Consider the following 20,911-nt stretch of genomic DNA (forward strand, 5'->3'; position numbering starts at 1 on the left):
AATATTCTCACCAGGTCCTCTGTCGGGGCCCTGCTGAGCAGCTTTAATGGTCCGTGATTGCAGAAACTGAGCAGTCACAGGAATGTGGTCAAGATAGTCCAGTCCCATAATGCCTCACATTCAATCTGCAGTCCTTCAATTATAACAGAATATGTGGCTGTATGTAGCTGCCTCGGCCGTGGTCAACCCCAACACTGCCTTCCTGAACTGCTACAATGCCTGAGGTGTAAGTACACCCACAGTGCTGTTAGGGAGGGATTTCCAGCGACACATTCCAGACTTTCACTAACTGTTGGTGGATACCAGATTGATATATTCCATTCAACCACACCCAAGGTGAGTTATTCCAATTCCTTTATTGTCCAGGACAATATATTCACAATATCTTTAAAACAGAAATTAAACATTCCCATTTAATTTCAGGTATTAACATATTCTGTTAGTTTGTTCTTTATTGTCAATGTCAGGCTGGGGTTGTTCCTCTTGGAGCAAAGGAGGTTGAGGGGAGATTTGATGGAGGTGGACAAGATTCTGACAGGTTTAGATAAGGTGGACAAAGAAAAGCTGTTCCCATTCGCTGATGGGACAAGGACGAGGGGGGTGCAGATTTTGGTTCAGAGATGTGGGATGGGGGGAGTGGGGGGGGCGATGTGAGGAAGAATATTTTGATGCAGTGAATGGTAATGACCTGGAACTCGCTGCCTACGAGGGTGGAGGAAGTGGAGACAATAAACAATTACAAAGGAAATTGGATGAGCATTTGGGGGGTTTCAAACAGAAATGCTGACTAAATATCTCTTAACCTCCGAGCACCAGCCACTGGAGGCAAAATCATGAGACCGGCCAGTCCAGCAGAAAGAAACCCTCCGACCCTCCCCATTGACCAACTGTGAGAATGAACAAAATGCAGTCCTGGATGTAATTGAGAGCAGAAACAATAACAGCAGAATCCAACCCCTGGAATCACTCGTGAACTTGTTGGTGTCTCAGCAGCTGGGATGAAACTCTGAATCCCTTCCCACACTGAGAGCAGGTGTACGGCCTCTCCCCAGTGTGAACTCGCTGGTGTGTCCGCAGGCTGGATGAGTTAGTGAATCCCTTCTCACACTTCGGGCAGGTGAACGGCCTCTCTCCGGTGTGAACTCGCTGGTGTGTCTGCAGGCTGGATAACTGAGTGAATCCCTTCCCACACACAGAGCAGGTGAATGGCCTCTCCCCAGTGTGAATTAGTTGGTGTGTCCGCAGTTCAGATGACTGAGTGAATCCCTTTCCACACACACAGCAGCTGAACGGCCTCTCCCCAGTGTGACTGCGTCGATGAATTTCCAGCCGAGATGGGCACATGTATCCCTTCCCACAGTCCACACATTTCCATGCTTTCTCCATGGTTCGGGTCCTTGTGACTCTCCAGTTTAAATAATCAGTTAAATCTCACACAGACCACTTCAGAAGCTGACAGAACAGAGAAACATTTCCCCTTCTAGATTCAAAGGTCAGTGATATTCGGGTCCTGATGAATTGAGTGATTCTGTCAGATGTTGATGTGATGTTTGGTTTGGGATTTCTGTCTGTAAATTCTCACCTTCTGATATTCTGTAAAAGGAATTTACAAAAGTCATCAGTGTCAGTACAGGATAGGAATTCAGAACAGACAGTTCTAGTTTCTATGAAACATTCCTTTCTCTCTCATTCCCCAAAAGCTGTAAATCTCCATCCCACACACTCTCCCTCCATTCTCACTCTGCTGTATCTAATATTCACCCTCCCAATTCTCCTGAAGGTGCTGATTGAGGCTGATTGACAGATCCATGCTCACTGCTTCCTGTCCTGGACACAGAGAGCTGGAAATCTCCATGCAGGCTGCCAGACAGGTACATGTCTATATGACGGGACCAAAAATGTATGGATTATATAGACTGGACTCACTTCCTTTCCCTTCAGTGGCTAAGGGCTGACAAGTCACCAGGACCCAATGAACTGCACGCTAGCTTTTTAATGGAAGTTGCTGAAGAGATTGTGGAGAATTTTGTTGAAATTTTTCGTAACTTGCTAGATTCCTGGAGAGTATCAGAAGATTGGCAATCAGCCAATGTGACTCCCTTGGTCAAAAAGGGAGAAAGGCAGAAGGCAGGGAACTATAGGCCAGTTAATTTAATATCTATTATTGGCAAGACGCTGGAGTCAATAATCAAAGAGCAAATAGCTAATCATTTAGGAAAGCTGAATATAATCAAACCTCATCAACATGGTTCTATGAAAGATAAATTATGTTTGACAAATTTGTTTGAATTGTTTGAGGATATAAGAAGGAAGATAGATCGAGATAAATCTGTAGTTTCTTTAGATATGGCGCCACGGCAGCACAGTGGTTAGCACTGCTGCCTCACAGTGCCAGGGACCTGCGTTCAATCCCGGCCTTGGGTGACAGTCTGTGTGGAGTATGCGCATTCTCTCCATGTTGGTGTTGATTTCTGAGTTCTCCAGGTTCTTCCCACAGTCCAAAGATGTGCAGGTTAGATTGAATGACCATGCTAAATTGACCCTTCGTGTCCCAATAGATGTGGATTAGTGGGGTAAAAATGTAGGGCTACAGGGATAGGGCCTGGGAAAGATGACTCGAGCGTTGGGGGAAGATGCAATAAAGTCACCCCTCTGTCTTCAAAACCTGACAAATGGAGTTTAAAGTGGGGAGGTGTGAGGTCATGTATTTCAGTAGAAGGAATCAACAGGAAGATTATCTAAATGGGGAGAGGCTGCCGGTGAGTGAAGTACAGCGGGATCTTGGTGTTCTTGTGCATGAATCACAAAAAGCTAGCAGACAGGTCCCACACAAGGTGAGGAGGAAAATGGCATTTTGGCTTTTATTGCAAAGGGGTTGGAGTTTAAAAACAGGGAGGTTTTGTTGCAACTGTACAGTGTGTTGGTGATGCCTCACCTGGGATAATGCATACAGTTTTGATCCCCTTACCTAAACAAGGATATAGTAATATTGGACATAATCCAAAGGAAATTCACCAGGCTAATTCCTGGGATAGGAGGGTTGTCCTATCAAGAGGGAGTAAATTGTCAAGGTCTGTGTTCCTTGAAGTTTTGAAGACAAAGGAGTTATTGAAAAATATAAGATCCTGAGGGGGCTTGACAGGGTAGATGGTGAGATATTTTCATGAGTGGGAGAGTCTCAAACAAAATAAAGGGTCAGTCATTTAAAACTGAGGTGTGCAGAAATTTCTTCTCACAGAGGATGATGAAGCTCTGGAATTCCCCGCCCCAAAGGGTGGTGGAGACTGGATCGTTAGAAGTATTTAAAGTGGAGGTGGATAAATATTTGATAGATCGGGGAATACAGGGCCATGGGGAAATGGCACAGTAAAGGAGTTGAAACCAGCATCAGTCAGCCATGATCAGATTGAATGGCGGGACAGGCTTCAAGGGCCTGGTGGCCACTCCTGCTTCAATTTCTCGTGATCAGTTGCTGCAAGTCAACAATTTCTCCCAGAATGAGAAAATAAATGGAAAGGGTGAGAAAAGAAAGTGTTTTACTCACAGATGTTGATGATTGGAGAAGTTTGAGCCTGTCTGAAGCTCAATCTTCATTCAGAGAGAGAGCTTTGCTGGGCAGGAATGAGCAGCTGAACAAGCTCATTGTCCACTTCCGCATTCAGACAATGGGGAAGCTCTGATTGGATGGAGGACCCGAGTACTTCCGGTCCTCCAGAGTTCCCATTGGTCAATCCCCCGCAGACAGACAATGAAGGGCGGAGCCTCACGTGGGGGTGGGCTGGACTTTGTCCTCCAGCCGCGCTGAGCTGTTGTCCAATGGGAAAGGCTGGAAGACCCGGACAGACAATGGTCAGTGCGCCGGCTTTGGCCCGGGCCCCGCCCCACACCCGCACATGCGCATTCCCCCAAAACCCGCACATGCGCACCTCTGATTCACTGCCGCTCACTAGCTCCGGCCAATGGGAAGACTTGGAGGACCAGAAGGATCCTGGTCCTCCAGCCAATCAGAGCGCGGGCTTTGTGTGAATGAAGATTGAGCTTCAGACAGACTCCAACTTCCTCCTGTTTCAACCTAAAAGAGGCCAACATCTGTGAGTAAAACACCTTCTTTTCTCATTCTGGGGGTAATTGGAGAATTGCAACAACTGAAGGGAAAGGAAGTGAATCCAGGGAGAGTGCAGACTCAGGAAAGGTTGGCCCAGGTCTCTCTCTCTCTCTTAAAGAAATTTAAGAGAAACATAGAAGATAGGAGAAGGAGGAAGCCATTTGGCCCTTCGAGCCTGCTCTGCCATTCATTAAGATCATAGATGATCAAGCAACTCAATAGTCTAATCCTGCTTTCTCCCCATAACCTTTGATCCCATTCGCTCCAAGTGCTATATCTAGCCGCTTTTGAATACATTCAATGTTTTGGCATCAATTACTTCCTGTGGTCATGAATTCCAGAGGCTCACCACTCTTTGGGTGAAGCAATGTCTCCTCACCTCTGTCCTAAATGGTCTACCCTGAATCCTCAGACTGTGACCCCCGGTTCGGGACTCCTCCACCATCAGAAACATCCTCCCTGCATCTATCCTGTCGAGACCTGTTAGAATTTTATAAGTCTCTATGAGATCCCCCCTCATTCATCTGAACTCCAACGAAAACCATCCTAACCTAGTCAGTCTCTCTTCATACATCAGTCCCGCCATTCCCTGAATCAGCCTAGTAAATATCCTTTGATCCCTCAGCTTGACACATTTATTTGTCTGTCTAAAAGGATGGTCTTTTTTCTAATGTTCACAATTAAAGGGCAGCTTTCCCCAGGAGATGGCTGACATTTACGTTAATATAGGACAGAAATATGTCTAGTGTTGTTATATGGTACCCAGATTAGATATATTATTTATGTTTCTGTAATAAAATACTTTTATTATTATTTCTTGCATTGTAATATAATGCTGTAGCGATGTTATACATTTCCAGTCATAAAGCCCATTACAGCACAGAAGGAATCCATTCGGTAACTCGAGTCCATGCCCACTCTCTGTATAACATTCCAGTCCCATTCCCCCTCTATATCCCCATTCTCCTGAAAGTTTATTTCCTTCAAGTGCCCATCCACTTTCATTTTTAACTAGAATCCATAGATATGGATGGAGATTTACAACTTTTTGGGAATGAAATAGGAAAGAATGTTCCAGAGAAACGAGAATTGTCTGCTCTGAATTTCTATCCTATACTGACTGTGATGACTTTTGTAAACTCATTTCACAGGATTTTGAATGAGGAATCACAGGCAGAAATCTCAACCGTCACATCTAGAAAGAGTCATATTCCTTGGGATCTGAATATCTTGTAATATGGAACTGTAGCTACGTTATATATTTCCAGACATCTCGTCCCTCAGAGGGTTGTTAGTCTTTTGGATTTCTCTTCCACAGGAACCAGTTGAGGATGAGGATCATTGAATATATTCCAGTTAGACAGACTTTTGACTGACAAGGGTGTCAAGGGTTATGGGGAACAGACAAGAGGATGGAGCAAAAGCTAATATGTGGGGGAATTTCTTCACTCAAGGATGTGGTAAAGCATTGGAATTCTCAACCCCTGAGGACAGTGAAACCTCAGTCATCAACTATTTTCAAGAGTTTGATTGATTGGTTTCTGGATATTATAGAGATCAAGGGATATGGGTTTAGTGTGGGGAGAATGATGCTGAGGTAGATGAACAAATTATCTCATTGAATAGTTTAAAAGGCTCGATGGGCCAAATGGCCGACTGCAGCTCCTATTTGTTATGGTCTCTGTGTCCAGGACAGGAAGCAGTGAGCATGGATCTGTCAATCAGCCTCAATCAGCACCTTCAGGAGAATTGGGAGGGTGAATATTAGATGCAGAAGAGTGAGAATGGAGGGAGAGTGTGTGGGATGGAGATTCACAGCTTTTTGGGGAATGAGAGAGGAAAGAAGGTTCTATAGAAACTAGAATTGTCTGTTCTGAATTTCTATCCTGTACTGACACTGATGACTTTTGTGAACTCGTTTTACAGGATATTGAAAGAGGAATCACAGGCCAAAATCTCAAACGTCACGTCTCGATCTGACAGAGTCATATTCCATGGGAGCTGAATATCATCGGCCTTTGAATCTAGAAGGAGAAATTATTGTCCAGTCTGTTGAGTTGAAAAGATTTCAAACATCAGTGTGATTCGAAAAGCACCAACACACTGCCACACTCGAGTGAGAGTGTTCCAGTGCACTGACTAAAGAGCTTTGACCAGTTACACAGCCTGAATAACTATCACACCATTCACAGCGGGGCGAGACGGTACCCGTGTTCTGTGTGTGGACGAGGCTTCAACTGATTGTCCACCCAAGAGAGAGGCAAGAACACCTGCACCATGGAGAAACCATGGAAATGTGCGGACTGTGGGAAGAGGTACAGAGCCCCATCTCTGCTGGAAGCTCATCGGCGCAGCCACACTGGGGAGAGACCATTCACCTGCTCTCAGTGTGGTGAGAGATTCACTCAGTCATCCAGCCTGCAGTCACACCAGCGAGTTCACACTGGGGAGAGACCGTTCACCTGCTCTCAGTGTGGGAAGGGATTCACTCGGTCATCCAGCTTGCAGTCACACCAGCGAGTTCACACTGGGGAGAGGCCATTCACCTGCTCTCAGTGTTGGAAGGGATTCACTCAGTCATCCCACCTTCAGAGACACCAGCGAGTTCACACTGGGGAGAGGCCATTCACCTGCTCTCAGTGTAGGAAGGGATTCATTGAGTTATCCAGCCTGCAGAAACACCAGCAAGTTCACACTGGGGAGAGGCCGTTCACCTGCTCTCAGTGTGGGAAGGGATTCACTCAGTTATCCAGCCTGCAGACACACCAGCGAGTTCACACTGGGAAGAGGCCATTAATCTGCTCGCAGTGTGGGAAGGGATTCACGCAGTCATCCCACTTGCAGACACACCAGCGAATTCACACTGGGGAGAGGCCCTTCACCTGCTCTCAATGTGGGAAGGGATTCATTGAGTTATCCAGCCTGCAGAAACACCAGCGAGTTCATACGGGGGAGAGGCCATTCACCTGCTCTCAGTGTGGGAAGGGATTCACTCAGTCATCCAGCCTGCGGACACACCAGCGAGTTCACACTGGGGAGAGACCGTTCACCTGCTCTCAGTGTGGGAAGGGATTCACTCAGTTATCCAGCCTGCGGACACACCAGCGAGTTCACATTGGGGAGAGGCCATTCACCTGCTCTCAGTGTGGGGAGGGATTCACGCAGTCATCCCACCTGCAGAAGCACCAGCGAGTTCACACTGGGGAGAGGCCATTCACCTGCTCTCAGTGTGGGAAGGGATTCACTCAGTCATCCAGCCTGCGGACACACCAGCGAGTTCACACTGGGGAGAGGCCGTTCACCTGCTCTCAGTGTGGGAAGGGATTCACTCAGTTATCCAGCCTGCGGACACACCAGCGAGTTCACACTGGGGAGAGGCCCTTCACCTGCTCTCAGTGTGGGAAGGGATTCACAGTTTCATCCCAGCTGCTGAGACATCAACAAGTTCACGAGTGAATCCCAGGGGTTGGATTCTGCTGTTATTGTTTCTGCTCTCAATTACATCCAGGACTGCATTTTGTTCATTCTCACAGTTGGTCAATGGGAAGGGGCAGAGGGTTTCTTTGTGCTGGACTGGCTGGTCTCTGCCTCCAGTGGGCTGATGTTCTTTGAGTCTTTTTGTGAATACCTGGTTTCAAATGTCACAAGGATCACAGAGTGACAGGGTGTTAGGAGGTTTCGAGATATTTAGTCAGAAGAAAACAGAGGTTGGCAGTGCAAAGGTACCTTTCTGAATGGAGGGCTCTGACAAGTGACGTTCCTCAGGGATCAGTGCTGTGACTTTTGCTGTTTGTAATATATGTAAATGATTTGGAGGAAAATGTAACTGGTTTTATTGGTAAGTTTGTGGACGACACAAAGGTTAGTGGAATTGCGGATAACGATGGGGACCGGCAGAGGATACAGCAGGACATAGATCAGTTGGAGACTTGGGCGAAGAGATGGCAGATGAAGTTTAATCTGGACAAATGTGAGGTAATGCATTTTGGAAGGTCTAATACAGATGGGATATGTACAGTAAATGGCAGAACCCTTAAGAGTATTGATAGGCAGAGGGATCTGGGTGTACAGGTACACAGGTCATTGAAAGTGGCAATGCAGGTGGGGAAGATAGTCAAGAAGGCATACAACATGCTTGCCTTCATCGGCCGGGGCATTGAGTTTAAAAATTGGCAAGTCATGTTGCAGCTTTATAGAACCTTAGTTAAACCGCACTTGGAATCTAGTGTTCAATTCTGGTCACCACACTACCAGAAGGATGTGGAGGCTTTGGAGAGGGTGTGGAAAATATTTATCAGGATGTTGCCTGGTGTGGAGGGCATTAGCTATGAGGAGGAGTTGGAGAAACTTGGTTTGTTCTCACTGGAACAACGGAGGTTGAGGAGGGCAACCTGATAGAAGTCTACAAGATTATGAGGGGTACGGACAGAGTGGATAATCTGAAGCTTTTTCCCAGGGTGGAAGAGTCAATTACTAGGGGCATAGGTTTAAGGTGTGAGGGGCAAAGTTTAAAGGAGATGTACGAGGCAGGTTCTTTACACAGAGGTTGGTGGGTGCCTGGAACTCGTTGCCGGGGAAGGTTGGGGAAGCAGATACGATAGTGACTTTTAAGATGTGTCTTGACAAATATATGAATAGCATAGGAATAGAGGGATATGGTCCCTGGAAAGGTAGGGGGTTTTAGTTCAGACGGGCAGCATGGTTGCTACAGGCTTGGAGGGCCAAAGGGCTTGTTTCTGTGCTGTAATTTTATAGAGAATAGAATAGAATCCCTGCAGTACAAAAGGAGGCCATTCAGCCCATCGAGCCTGTTCCGACCACAATCCCACCCAGGCCCTACTCCCGTAACCTCACACATTTACCCTGCTAATCCCCCTGACACTCGGATCAATTTAGTATGGCCAATCAACCTAACCTGCACATCTTTGGACATTTATTGGTGAAACTAACAATGCAATAACACGAAGGGCCGATAGTTAACAGTGCTATAAAACAGGTGGATGTGATCATCAACAGAGCCCAATTCCCTAAACCTTTCTCATATAGACTTTCACCCGTGCCCTCCTGGCGACCCCACAACATCTCCATCTCCCGTGGTCCAGCGCCACATCAACACGTCCCCCCAGGATGCACATCAGAACTGGAGGCAGCCAGCTGCACTCCGCACCCATTTGCCTGTGATGCCCCTGGCAGGCGTCTGCTGGAGAGCTGGGACCGAGAGGGGTCCAGCCGTCTTCCTGGTGATATGGATGTATCCTTGCCTTGCTGTTCACCCTGCTGCTCTTGAGATGCTCCGGTGTCAGGAAAGGGGGAGTCGGAAATCGCTGCATCCCATCGACTGGAATCCCCCGGGTGGAAGGCCCCAGCACCGTCCCCAGGCCCCCCTCCTCCCTCGAGGCGCCAATGGACCCCTGGGTCACTCCATGGGACGGTGAAGCTGACTCGGGGGAGGGAGTGGTGATTGGGAAATTCTGCAGGGGTGGTGATTGAGGAGGGGGTTAGTGGGGGGAGCTCTGCAGGAGTCCTGATGGGGGAGGGAGCTGGTTGTCGGAGAAACTCTGCAGGGGTGGTGATTGAGGAGAGGGTTAGGGGGGGGAGCTCTGCAGGAGTCCTGATGGGGGAGGGAGCTGGTGATTGGGGAAACTCTGCAGGGGTGGCGATCGGGGAGGGGGCGAGAGGGGGAACTCTGCAGGGATGCTGATTGGGGGGAGGGGTTGGTGATTTGGGGGAAACGCTACAGATGAGGAGATTGGCGGGGCGATTTCTGTGGGGAGGGGGGGATGTCCACTGAAGCTGGAAACTGGGAGGATGGAGCGCATGCACAATGACACCCCTCCAGATCAGCAGCTGGCTTCCCCAGCAAGTTTAGGTTCCTCCCCTTCCTCCTGCAGTGAGGATTATATTGTGACTGTTTTTGACTAAGTGCCACAAGATTGATTTTTTAAATTTGCCCAAGAAACGAGTTTGAAACTTTTCTCACTCATTCAGCACTTCGAATTTTTTTCATGAAATTCCACCCGATGTCTTTTGGTTCGAAACCAATGGAAACAGACATGCATTTTATCAAAACCTCGCAAAAGTTTGAATATCACTGTTCAATCTTTCCTTAATCTTTCCTGCTCTATAGAGTGCAATTCCAGCTTCTCTAATCTCTCCATATGGATTATCCATCCTGAGGTCCTCAGTATCACAGATGCCCATCTTCAGCCAATTCGATTCACTTCAAGGGATATCAATAAGCAGCTGAAGGCAATGGATAAGGAAAAATCCAAACTGGCCAACTGCCATCCAATGTCTCTCGTCTCGATCATCAGCAAAATGATGGAAGATGTTGTTGCCAACGGTGCGATCGAGCAGCATTTATACAGCAATAACCTGCTCACTGATGCTCATTTTGGGTTCCACCGAGGACCACTCACCTCCTGCCTCATTTACAGCCTTTGTCCAAACATGGACAAAAGAGTTGAACTGGGTGATGTTGGAGTGATTGCCATTGACATCAAGGCAGCATTTGACTGTGCGTGGCATCAAGCAACCCGATTAACATTGAAGTCAATGGGAATCAGGGGGAAACTCTCCACCGGCGAGAGCCACATCCCGCACAGAGGAGGATGATCGCGGTTGTTGGAGGCCAATCACCTCAGCCCTAGGGTAGTGTCTGAGGCCCATCCACCCTCAGTTGCTCCACCAATGACCCTCCCCCCCATCATAAAGTCGAAAGCGGAGCTGTTCATTGATAATTGCAGTCCTCATGACTGAGAATGATACCAGGGATGAGGATTTTGTTTTATTCTTTCAGGGGATGTGAATGTGACTGGCAAGGCCAACATTCATTGTGCATCACTGATTGCCCTTGTGAAGAAAGTGAGCCACTTTCTTGAATTGCTGCAATCCATCTGGTGTAGGGAAACCCACAACGCTGTTAGAGAGTTCCAGGAATTTGATGCAGTGACAGAGAAGGAATGGTGATTGATTTTCAAGTCAGAATGGTGTGTGATGTGGAGTGCAATTTGCAGATGGTGGCATTCCCAAACGCTGGCTGCACTTGTTTTTCAAGTGGTAGAAGTTAGGGTTTGGAACATGCTGTGAAAACAGCCTTGGTGATTTCTTGCAGTGCATCTAATATGTGGGATACACTGCCACCATTGTGGGCTAATGGTGGATGTTTAAGGTGGTATTTGAGATGCTGATCAGGCGAGCTACTTTGTCCTGGATAGGATCTACAAAATTGTTGCAGATACACTCATCCAGGTAGGGAATATTCCACCTTACTCCTGATTTATACCTTGTGAATCATGGCAAGCCTTTGGGGAGTCATTAAGTGAGTAACCTGCCACAAAACTCCCAACCTCTGATCTGCTCCTGTAACCACAGTATTTAAATGACTGGTCAATGGTAACCCCAAAGTTATTGCTGGTGGGACATTCACTGATGGTAATGCCATTGAATATCAAGGGAAGATGGTTAGATTTTCTTGCTGGAAATAGATATTTCCTGATAATTATGTGGTGTCAGTATGAATTGACAATCAGCTCCAACCTGAATGTTGTCCTGGTCCTGCGCTGCATGCGGGCAGCTTCAGTATTCAGAGTTGTGAATGGTAATATACACTGCAATCATCAGTGAACATCCCCGTTTCCGACCCTACGGTGGGGAGACGGTAATTAATGAAGCCGCTGAAAATGATTAGACCCAGGAGACATGAGTAACAACAAAATATATTTATATAGCGCCTTTAAGTAATAAAACATCCAAGGAGCATTGTAAAATAAAGTATGACATTGAGCCACAAAGAAGATACTAGGTTAGATGACCAAAGGTTTGGTCAAAGTGGTAGATTTTAAGGGGTGTGTTAAAGGAGTAAAGCGAGGTGGAGAGTTGGAGACGTGTAGGGATGGTATTCCAGAGGTTGGAGCCTAAGCAACTGAAGGTAGAGCTTGCAATGGTGAAGCAAGGGCAGGGACAAACTAAAGACCAGAATTAGAGCAGTGTAATATATTGAGGGTTGTGGGGCTGATAGGAGATTATAGATATTGGGACAGGCAAGGTCATGGAGTGATTTGAAACCAAGGATGAGAATTTTAATATTAAGTTGTTGCTTTACTGGGTGGATCATTGTGCACGAGGGTGATAGTGGAATAACACTTAATGTGAGTTTAAACATGGCCAGCAGAGTTTTAGATGAACCCTGCAATGGCCCTTGCAGTGATGACTGACCTCCAACAACCACAGCCATCCTCGCCTGTACCTGGTATATCCCCAACCGGCGGAGAGTTCCCCCCCGAATCCCACCGATTCCAACCCTGTGTAGGTCCCTTTCTGCCACACTCAGTTAAATGATGTCTTGATGGATTTTCTTTGTTCTTTTTTGTTTTGTTTTTTTTGTTTAAAGAAAACAAAATTTTCTTTGCTCTTTGTTCTGTTTGGAACATCCCAAATGCCCATCCAATTTCCTTTGTAATTGTTTATTGTCTCCACTTCCTCCACCCTCGTAGGCAGCGAGTTTCAGGTCATTACCATTCGCTGCATCAGAATATTCTTCCTCACATCTCCCCTCCCCTTGCATCTCTGACCCAAAACAAGAAATCTGTGTCCCCCTCATCCTTGTCCCATCAGCTAATGGGAACAGCTTTTCTTTGTCCACCTTATCTAAACCTGTCAGAATCTTGTCCACCTCTATCAAATCTCCCCTCAACCTCCTTTGCTCCAAGGAGAACAACCCAGCCAGACATTGACAATAAAGAACAAACGAACAGAATATGTTCCTGTCTGAAATCAAATGGGAATGTTTAATTTCTGTTTTAAAGATATTGTGAATATATTTTCCTGGACAATAAAGGAATCAGCTACAACAGAGCAAGAAGAAGACAGTTTCAATGTGGAATTGACTGGAATATTCTCTCTGGATTTAAACAATGGAGAAACTACAAACATGAAAGAAAATAAATTTCAAAACGTGAACTCTGAACAGACTGTTTTCAAAATAGAACTTGAAAATTCACAAATGAACAGCAATGAAGACTCTCTTTTGCAGGAGGACCTTTGGATTATAATTATTGGAAGAAGAAAAGTTTCAGAAAACACTGCAAGCAGTAATTTCCATCTTCAGTGGACTGAGATTCCTGGACATGGAACCCAGCAGTGTGCTGTTACCAAGCTGGACTTGTGACTGTGAAGTGGACAATGGAGGGATTATTATGTCTATTGCAGGTTATAAGATAGATCAACATCGGAAAACAGTGGACTTAGGAACAGGAGTCGGCCATTTGGCCCTTCGAGCCTGCTCCACCATTCAATAAGATCATGGCTGTTGTTAAGATATACAGCATGTTGTATATTGTAATATTCTAAATGGGATATTATGAAGTTGATACATTTCCATTTCTTCCTGTTTTTGTTCCAAAAATCTAATTTCATAATTCCTATGTTTTAGAAATAAGAATTGGTTGCAAGAATTGCTTTTAAAAAATGGAAAACCTGGATTGAGAATCTGATGAAAACACCCTCAGGGAATTCGCAGTCACAAAGCATGGCCCATGTTGGTTTAAGAAGTCAAAACTCGAGAGGTAAGAACTGTAAAAGGTCAGCTGGATCTTTTAGCTGGAGACATTGGGTCTGACAATTATTGTACTGTTTTTGTTCGGTGAATTCTTCATGCAGACCTCAGGAAAAAAGGTCCAATTTTGAAGCTGAACATCTGTTAGATATTCAATCGTCTCTGTTACCATGGGGATATGTGATTCAGGGTGGAGCCTTGGTTAGAATTAGACCATAAGATATAGGAGCAGAATTAGGCTATTCGGCCCATCGAATCTGCTGTGCCATTCAATCATGGCTGATAAATCTCAATCCCATTCTCCTGCCTTTTCCCCGTAACCTTTTGAGTCCTTTCCAATCAATGACCTGGTTCCAGCGGACAGTCTGCAGTTAGCTTGGAAGCCACCAATTGTGGGATCAGGAGCTGTGAACCATCTGTGGGACTAGAAGCCTAGAGGACCATTAGAAACCAGGGGTGTTTCCAACATTTAAATCCCTCAGCAAGAATGCAGTGAAGCCCATGTTTGGACTGAGGAGTCCACAGTTTGAGAGCTTAAAGGAAAATTGGAGGCTTGTTTAGTGAAAAGATAATGGATGGACTCCCATAAACTCTTGGAGCTTGGAGAATATCTGGAGTACTGGGGAGAATTAAAGTGAATTGTGGAGAGCTTTAGCATACCTTTGGGATGGTCCTAGGAACAGAAGTGAATGAAACCTCAAGATATCATTAAGTATAAAGAAACTCTTGGGGTGAGGTAAAAAAATAGAACTAGGTTTATATCATAAATCTTCATTGAGTGTAGTATTCAATTTGTAGTGTTGTCTTTTTAAATTTTATTTAAACATACAGTAAAGTTTGTTTTTGTTTAAAAATGTGGAATCTTGTGATGTAATTCTTTCAGTTAATCACTGGGTGTTCGAATTTCTCTGCAAACGTTAACAGTCCTGACCGGGATCGCAAAAATTCACACAAACAGTGTTTCAAAACAAATCGAAGAAAAAGATGGTTTTTCTTCTTCAACACAAACGTTACACATGAAGAAACCCTCTTCTGGTATCTCCAATAATTTGTTGCTTCGAGCAATTCTTTTCATGGAACAATCAGATAATTGATGACTGAAAATGGAACTAATTGTATCCCTTTAAAGCAGGAGGGCGATCGCCCGGCACAGAGGGGAATCAGGGATTTCTCCCATAGACCAATTGACAGGGATTCTACCCTCCAACCACCTGAAGTGAATTCTTGACATGAATCATCCGTGCCAGTGCAGTTATCAACTTGCAGTTTGGCTGATCAGAAAATGCTTTGTTGCTGATTTTCCTTGTGTTAGGAAGTGACAATGCCAAGGCCAGATCTTGTTTCCTCCTTGATCGGGATGTAACCCGTGTCCACATCGCCACTTCATTCTTCCACTGGTTGTATGGTTCAGACTCCGAGAGCATCAGCAGGTAATCAGACCCTGACAATTCCCACTGCCTTTCACTCATTTCTCACAAAAGCTGCTGGGATTGTAAACTTCTGTCTGAAATATACTTTCTTTTAGTTTCCAACCTTCACCATTAGACAAGCATTTTCTGTTACCATGTTATAATCCTGACAGCCTTGGGGTGGAGTCAATCTTTACTTGGTCTAGATTTGTTCACAGAATCAAACATTACAGGTTCAACTCTGACTCCAAGTTATATTAGTGAGTCCCACTTTTTACCTGCTCATAACTATCTAATCAGTGCCCTCCATCTGAATAAACTTAACCTCTATTGATATAATTAACAGCCACAGTCAGAGCATCTGAAAGGTCACTAATGGTTGTGACTGCCATGGTGTCTCAGCAGCTTGGGTGAACAAGTGAATCCTTTCCCACACACTGAGCAGGTGAATGGTCTCAGTTTGGAAACTGAGGGAAAATAAAATTTCAGGCAGAAGCTTCCAATCTGGTAGGTTTTATGAGAAATCGCTGAAAGTGAGTGGGAATTATCAGGGTCTCTCCCCAGTGTGAATTCCCTGATGTTTCAGTAGGTCAGATGATGTTCTAACCCTCTTTGCACAGTGAGAGCGCCTGAACGGGGTCTCCTCAGTGTGAATGCGCTGGTCGACCCTCAGGTAGGCTAAGGTTTTAAAGCAGCTCCCACAGTCAGAGCATTGAACAGGTTTCTTATTGGGGGAGGTGCCTCAGTATTCCAGCAGACTGGATGATTGACTGAGTCACTTCCCACACACACATCAGATGAATGGCCTTTCCCCAGTGTGTAATCCTTTGTGTCTCAGCAGACTAGATAATTGAGTGAATCCCTTCCCACACTCGGAGCAGATGAATGGCCTCAGCCCAGTGTGAATGCGTTGGTGTGTCAGCGGGAGGGATGAGTGAGTGAATCCCTTCCCACGCTCTGAGCAGGGGGACAGTCCCTCACCCATGTGAAATCGCTGGTGGTTCTGCAGGGTAGATGACTGAGTGAATCCCTTTCCACACACACAACAGGTGAATGGTCTCTCCCCATTGTGAACCCGCTGGTGTGTCAGCAGGGCAGACGAATCGCTGAATTTCTTCCCACACTCAGAGCAGGTGAATGGCCTCTCCCTGATGTGAAGTCGCTGGTGATTCCTCAGGGTGGATGAATCACGAAATCCCCTTCCAAACTCAGAGCAGGTGAACGGTATCTCCACAGTGAGGCTGCATCGAAGGGTTTCCAGCTTCGAGGGACAATTGAATCCCTTCCCACAGTCCCTACATTTCCATGGTCTGAGTGTGTTTGTACATCTCCAGGTTCAGATGAAGGTTTGACCCCACAGATAACACGTACATGGTCTCTCTCCTCACTGTGAATCCTTCAATCTTTTCCAGGCTGTGTAACTGGTTAAAGCTCTTTCCACAGTCAGTTCACTGGAATACTCTCACTCGAGTGTCTGTGTCTCAGTGATTTTCCAGTCACACTGATGTTTAAACAGTTTGAAGGGACAGACAAACATTTTCCATTCTAGTTTCAAATGCCGATGGTATTCAGATCCTGAATAATTGGGTGACTCTGTCAGATCCTAACGTCATGTTTGTTGAGATTTGTGTCTGTAAATTCTCCCCTTCTAATAGCCTGTGAAGGAAATTCACAAGAATCATTGCTGTCATATGGAATTCATATGGTGTTCGTGGAAGTGGAAATAACTAGGGTTGGGAAGCATTTTCCGATCGGGGCCATTGTGATCTCCTGGACTCGTTTCGATCGCCTCAGGGGGTCGGAGAGGAATTTCCCAGATTTTTTTTTTCCCCATATTGGCCCTGGGGTTTTTCACTCTGGGTTTTCGCCTCTCCCTGGAGATCACATGGTCTGGAATGGGGGGGTGGGGGTAAGTTAATAGGTTGTAATGAACAAAGCATCATAGCTGTGAGGGACAGCTCGGTGGATAGGATATTGGTATGTAGATAGGCTGGAAAATTGGGCGGGGATCCTGGATTCAGGATTCAATCCTGGACCGGGGAGCGGCGCGGGCTTGGAGGGCCGAAGGGCCTGTTCCTGTGCTGTATTGTTCTTTGTTCTTTGTCAGTACAGGATAAAAACTCAGAACAGACAATTCTAGTTTCTGTGGAACATTCTTTCCTCTCATTCTTGAAAATTTGTAAATCTCCATCCCAAACACTCTCCCTCCATTCTCACCTTTGTCTATTTGAGGTCTAACATTTTCCTGAGGGTGCTGATTCATCCTAATCGACAGATCCGTGCCGACTGTTTCCTTACAGGACACATATTCCTGAAATCTTCACACAGGCTTGTGTCTAAGCATATAAAACATTTGCATATTTAGTGAACTAAAAATGTATGCAATATTCAGCACTCTATTACATGATTAGAGATACAGATGGGTGCGGAAGAACTTGACTTAGGGAGCAAACAATCATGTTCTGGAACTCACTGATGATGAGAGTGGTGGAAGTGGAGACGACCAGTGATTTCAAAATAAAATTGGTCGGGCACTTGAAGGAATGAAACGTACTGGGGAACAGGGATATCGAGGACAAATGGCACCGAGTGGATTCCCCGACAGAGACTGGGCATGGAGTCAAGCTGCTGAATTGATTTATCTTGTGCTCTGCTGACTCTTTGACTGGAAAATATACAGAGTAGTTACAATACTATTCTGGAATTAAACAACATCAACTGTAATACAAATCCATAAATAATATACCCATTATGCACCATATAGTAAGAAGTCTCACAACACCAGGTTAAAGTCCAACAGGTTTATTTGGAATCACAAGCTTTCAGAGCGCTGCCCCTTCATCAGGTGAGAAGGAGCAGCGCTCTGAAAGCTCGTGATTCCAAATAAACCCGTTGGACTTTAACCAGGTGTTGTGAGACTTCTTACTGTGCCCACCCCAGTCCAACACCGGCATCTCCACATCATATGCACCATATAACAACACCAGACATATCAATGTTGTTACGATCCTCATGGTCACCTTATAATCAGCAAATTCCCACAAATCCCAATAGAATAAACTAAAAGACAATGTTTCATTTTTAAAAATTTTACATTAAAAATTAATCTAAAATTAACATCACTGAATCATGCATTAAGAAACAGTATTTGAATAGACAGGATAAATTACACTTTAAAAAGCTAAGACAATAAAAACAGGTTCCACAAAATCACAAACATTTCCCCCTCAGTATATTTGTCTCTAATTCCAGTTCCAGAGAATTTCTCTGTCTCTGTATTTCCCAGGGGGAGAAATAAAGTGTTTTCCTCACAGATGTTGTCCAGAGGATGAAGTTTGAGTCTGTGTGTGAAGTTTGAGTCTGTGTGTGAAGTTTGAGTCTGTGGTGAAGTTTGAGTCTGTGTGTGAAGTTTGAGTCTGTGTGGTGAAGTTTGAGTCTGTGGTGAAGTTTGAGTCTGTGTGTGAAGTTTGAGTCTGTGGTGAAGTTTGAGTCTGTGGTGAAGTTTGAGTCTGTGGTGAAGTTTGAGCCTGTGTGTGAAGTTTGAGTCTGTGTGTGAAGTTTGAGTCTGTGGTGAAGTTTGAGTCTGTGTGTGAAGTTTGAGTCTGTGGTGAAGTTTGAGTCTGTGTGTGAAGTTTGAGTCTGTGTGTGAAGTTTGAGTCTGTGTGAATTTTGAGTGTGTGTGAAGTTTGAGTCTGTGGTGAAGTTTGAGTCTGTGGTGAAGTTTGAGTCTGTGGTGAAGTTTGAGTCTGTGGTGGTGAAGTTTGAGTCTGTGGTGAAGTTTGAGTCTGTGGTGAAGTTTGAGTCTGTGGTGAAGTTTGAGTCTGTGGTGAAGTTTGAGTCTGTGTGAAGTTTGAGTCTGTGGTGAAGTTTGAGTCTGTGTGTGAAGTTTGAGTCTGTGTGTGAAGTTTGAGTCTGTGGTGAAGTTTGAGTCTGTGGTGAAGTTTGAGTCTGTGGTGAAGTTTGAGTCTGTGGTGAAGTTTGAGTCTGTGGTGAAGTTTGAGTCTGTGGTGAAGTTTGAGTCTGTGGTGAAGTTTGAGTCTGTGGTGGTGAAGTTTGAGTCTGTGGTGAAGTTTGAGTCTGTGGTGAAGTTTGAGTCTGTGTGTGAAGTTTGAGTCTGTGTGTGAAGTTTGAGTCTGTGTGTGAAGTTGGAGTCTGTGTGTGAAGTTTGAGTCTGTGTGAAGCTACAAACAGAAGCTGTTCTGTTTCAAATCAAACTGCGGGACTGGGAGGAAAATGATGGGAAGAGATTTTGCAAAGTTCCCTCCCCCACTCCCTCAGCTGGCAGCCCAGCGCGCAGGCGCAGAAAGCGCTGCTGAGCCGAGCTGTCGGGTGCGGCTGCCGCCAGCGGTCCGCTCTCGATCTCTTTTTGGAGCCGCAACCGCCGGAGAGAGAGGGGGGAGGGGGAGATCACCGAGCGGCTTCTCGTTCTGGCCGGAGCCGTCAGCCGGTTGCCTGGAGGAGGTGTAGGGGGGGAGGGGAACAATGGGTGGGGGCGGGGCTCCCGGGTCCGCGAACCGGGCCTGCGCCATGGAACCCCGACACGTCACTGCGGTGTCGAGTAATTCCTATTGGCTGATTGAGGCAGCGCTCCATTGTGACGTCTCAATGCGGAAGTTGGCCACTGAGCTTCAGATTAAAGCTTCCACTTCGATTTGAAAAGACTTCGGCCATCAGTGAGTGGAAAAGCAGCAACACCCTGCCACACCCGAGTGAGAGTGTTCCAGTGCACTGACTAAAGAGCTTTACTAAGAAGTTTAACAACACCAGGTTAAAGTCCAACAGGTTTATTTGGTAGCAAAAGCCACTGTGTTTACCCCAGTCCAACGCCGGCATCTCCACATAAAGAGCTTTAACCAGTTACACAGCCTGAATAAATATCACATCATTCACAGCGGGGAGAGACTCTACCCGTGTTCTGTGTGTGGACAAGGCTTCAACTTATTGGCCACCCAAGGGAGAGGCAAGGACACCTGCACCATGGAGAAACCATGGAAATGTGCAGACTGTGGAAAGAGATACAGAGCCCCCTCTCTGCTGGATGCTCATCGGCGCAGCCACACTGGGGAGAGGCCATTCATCTGCTCTCAGTGTGGGGAGGGATTCGCTCTGTTGCCCAGCCTGCAGTCACACAAGCGAGTTCACACCGGAGAGAGACCGTTCACCTGCTCTCAGTGTGGAAAGGGATTCACTGTGTTATCCACTTTGCAGAGACACCAGCGAATTCACACTGGGGAGAGGCTGTTTATCTGCTCTCGGTGTGGGAAGGGGTTCAGTCAGTTTTCCAACCTGCAGACACACCAGCGAGTTCACACCGGGGAGAGGCCATTCATCTGCTCTCATTGTGGGAAGAGATTCACTCGGTCATCCGACCTGCGGACACATCAGCACATTCACACCGGGGAGAGGCCATTCACCTGCTCTCATTGTGGGAAGGGATTTACTCGTTCATCCGACCTGCGGACACACCAGCGAGTTCACACTGGGGAGAGGCCATTCACCTGCTCTCAGTGTGGGAAGGGATTCACTCGGTCATCCGTCCTGCGGAGACACCAGCGAGTTCACACTGGGGAGAGACCATTTACCTGCTCTCAGTGTGGGAAGGGTTTCAGTCAGTTATCCACCCAGCAGAAACACCAGCACATTCACACTGGAGAGAGGCCGTTCACCTGCTCTCAGTGTGGGAAGAGATTCACTCAGTCATCCCACCTGCGGAGACACCAGCAAGTTCACACAGGGGAGAGGCCATTTACCTGCTCTCAGTGTGGGAAGGGTTTCAGTCAGTTATCCAACCTGCAGAGACACCAGCGAATTCACATGGGGAGAGACCATTCACCTGCTCTC

At 46.1% G+C, this 20,911-nt stretch overlaps 2 protein-coding genes across 2 annotated transcripts; one reads left to right on the top strand and one right to left on the bottom strand.

The window, feature by feature from the left end:
• Positions 1–337: 337 nt before the first annotated feature.
• Positions 338–3,885, bottom strand: LOC144488037 (uncharacterized). The gene is made up of 2 exons (XM_078206058.1): positions 3,545–3,885; positions 338–1,593 (listed from the first exon to the last, which is right to left on the bottom strand). The coding sequence occupies exon 2, from the start codon at positions 1,384–1,386 to the stop codon at positions 964–966; it is 423 nt and encodes a 140-aa protein (XP_078062184.1). The 5' UTR covers positions 1,387–1,593; positions 3,545–3,885; the 3' UTR covers positions 338–963.
• Positions 3,886–6,382: 2,497 nt separating this feature from the next.
• Positions 6,383–13,201, top strand: LOC144488038 (uncharacterized). The gene is made up of 3 exons (XM_078206059.1): positions 6,383–7,549; positions 10,283–10,448; positions 13,140–13,201. Exons 1-3 carry the CDS (start codon positions 6,383–6,385, stop codon positions 13,199–13,201), a joined length of 1,395 nt encoding a protein of 464 aa, XP_078062185.1.
• Positions 13,202–20,911: the final 7,710 nt, after the last annotated feature.

Source organism: Mustelus asterias, unplaced genomic scaffold, assembly GCF_964213995.1.
Source record: "Mustelus asterias unplaced genomic scaffold, sMusAst1.hap1.1 HAP1_SCAFFOLD_1229, whole genome shotgun sequence".
Lineage (NCBI taxonomy): Eukaryota > Metazoa > Chordata > Chondrichthyes > Carcharhiniformes > Triakidae > Mustelus > Mustelus asterias.